Raw genomic sequence first — 2,511 nt, 5'->3', positions numbered from 1 at the left:
AGAGGGGCCACTCAGTCCAAAAGCGGTGCTGGATCCCCACAGGCAGCACTGAGTCCCAGCCCCGTGAGTGAGGCCGTACAGCGCGGAGGCCTGCAGGAAGTGTGCGAGATGCAGACACCCAACGCTCCCCAGTGCAGCTCCCACTGCACCCCAGCCAATGCACTCCAGCACCCTGCTCCGAGGGGAGCTCATGCTACACAGCCCCCCAGAGCCACCGGCGTCTGACATGGGGCCGCTGCACATGGCCAGACCCGGAAAGACCTCCCCACTCTGCTTCCAGGTCCGGTTCTTCATAATGCTGGCGTGGTCACGGTGCTGTACGTCCTGCTGTGCTCCCACGCCTGCCTGCGGCCCTGTTGCTGGGCCCCAGGGGAGCAGCGCAGCCCCAAGGTGCCAACCATCCTCAGCTTCCAGGGGTACAGCCGTGTCCCCGATGGGAAGGTGTGTGGGGATGGGGCAGCTGTGGGGCAGCTCAACCTGCCCGTGCCTCAGTTTCCCCTTCCTTAGGGAAGGGCGGACGGGGCTGTGATGTGTCTGGTGCTGCCGATCTGACGATCTCCCCACAGCCGCTGGAGCGAGCACTGTGCCACCACTGCGCCATCGTCTCCAGCTCAGGGCAGATGCTGGGTTCACACCTGGGCCAGGCCATCGACAGGCAGGATTGCGTCCTGCGCATGAACCATGCACCCACCGCCGGCTACGAGGAGGACGTGGGGGCACAGAGCACCATCCGGGTGGTGTCACACACCAGTGTCCCACTGCTGCTGAGGAACCAGCCCTACTTCTTCCAGCAGTCCCAGGAGACCCTCTATGTCATCTGGGGACCGGCGAAGAAGATGAACCGGGAGAAGGTGGGCACGACCTACAAGGCACTGCTGAAGGTGATGGAGACGTATCCTCATCTGCAGATCTACACCCTGACCGAGGAGAAGATGGCCTATTGTGATGATGTCTTCCAGAACGAGACCGGGAAGAACAGGTACTGTCAGCTCCCATTGGGTCCCATTCCCTCGCTGGGCACCCGTAGCCCTGGTGGGATGGCAGCCCCGTGCCACCCACCCCAGTGCAGTCACGGTGCTTTGCAGGATTAAGTCCGGCTCCTTCCTGAGCACGGGCTGGTTCACCATGATCCTGGCCATGGAGCTGTGCGAGCAGATCCGCGTCTTCGGCATGGTCAGCGACAGCTACTGCAGGTGTGCAGGGGTGGCAGTGATGGGCATGGGGTGGTCCAGTGTCCCCCTCCGAGTCCCACACCTGCCCTGTTCCCTCCTGCCAGGGAGAAGAACCACTCGAGTGTGCCCTACCACTACTTCGAGAAGGGCCGGCTGGACGAGTGCAGGATGTACCTGATGCACGAGCGAGCCCACCGCGCCGGCCACCGTTTCATCACTGAGAAAGCCATCTTCTCCCGCTGGGCCAAGAGGAGGAACATCATCTTCACCCACCCATCCTGGACAGGCGGGGAGGGCACCAGCCATGGGGCCAGATTGTGGGGACCCCAACAACAGGGTGGCTTTCGTCCTGCAGTGATGTGTCTCAGCTCTGCCTTTTGCCAAGCCCCAGAGCAGGGAATCTCCATCTCCACAGTGGCAGGGCCGGTTCCCCCAGCCAGTGGGTGGGCTGGGACCCTCCCATATTGATGCACAGGGACATGAGCTGGACCCATGGAGCCTTGTGGACTCCGAACACCTTCCTGCATTGGCCCAGGGTGGCCACAAAGGTTTTTCACCTGCTCTACGCAGATATTTAATGTGGGATTAAACATTTGCATGGGATGGGAGAGCTCAGCCCTGCCTTGGTGAGGAGCTGGTGCCCCTCCCAGGGATGAAGCTCCGCCACGGTACTTGCCCCACTTGCACCCTGAGACCCAGTATTGGATGTGGGGCGCAGGGTGCAAGGTCCAGCCTGCCCCCCCTTCCTGCTGCCTTCCGCTGCTCCGTGCCTGGGCAGGTCCCTGCAGTCCCCTGCATCTCCCCAGCTGGGAAGCCTGGGGGCTCCAAGCTGCCCTGTTCACAAGTGCCCTTGGATTCAGACCAAAGCAAACATGGCCATTAAAAGTGTTTTTAACTCAGTGGTGCCCTGTGCTGTGCCCTGTGCGGCTGTGGGACGTGGGGACGGGGGTGGCAGCTGGTTGCAGAGCTGCTGGCATCCCACTCCTCTGCCAGGCTATAAATAAGAGGAGAGGTGACAAGGGGGTAGAGCTGAGCATGAAGGAGGGTGCTGAAAGCCAGCAGCCAAGATTATTTTGGAACCAGCAGCTGTGTCTCCTCAGGACAAGTGCTTGCCCTGGTGTGGATTTTGTGCTGGGTCCAGGGTGATCCTCAGCACTGCTGGGCTGTGGGCAGGATGGCTGCCAGCTCCTGTGTCCCTGGGGAGATGGACCATGGCACAGGCATGTGTGCGACTCTGAGCCCGGCTGCAGGGAGCTGCCAGAGCAGCTCTTTGAACCCAGAACAGATGCTGCGTGTTTGGATAGGACTGGAGGTGTCTGGGGGGCCAGGGGTGGCAGCC

At 61.8% G+C, this 2,511-nt stretch overlaps 1 protein-coding gene across 1 annotated transcript; it reads left to right on the top strand.

Annotated features, from left to right (window-relative positions):
- Window positions 1-280: 280 nt before the first annotated feature.
- Window positions 281-1,458, top strand: ST6GALNAC4 (ST6 (alpha-N-acetyl-neuraminyl-2,3-beta-galactosyl-1,3)-N-acetylgalactosaminide alpha-2,6-sialyltransferase 4; the record flags this gene model as incomplete). Its single annotated transcript, XM_010185742.1, has 4 exons — window positions 281-441; window positions 567-979; window positions 1,086-1,193; window positions 1,277-1,458. Coding segments are annotated over 4 exons (864 nt in total), but the record flags the coding sequence as incomplete, so codon positions are not given.
- Window positions 1,459-2,511: the final 1,053 nt, after the last annotated feature.

The sequence above is a fragment of the Mesitornis unicolor genome, unplaced genomic scaffold (genome assembly GCF_000695765.1).
Source record: "Mesitornis unicolor isolate BGI_N332 unplaced genomic scaffold, ASM69576v1 scaffold46525, whole genome shotgun sequence".
NCBI lineage: Eukaryota > Metazoa > Chordata > Aves > Mesitornithiformes > Mesitornithidae > Mesitornis > Mesitornis unicolor.
This window is presented reverse-complemented; position numbering and strand designations above follow the sequence as displayed.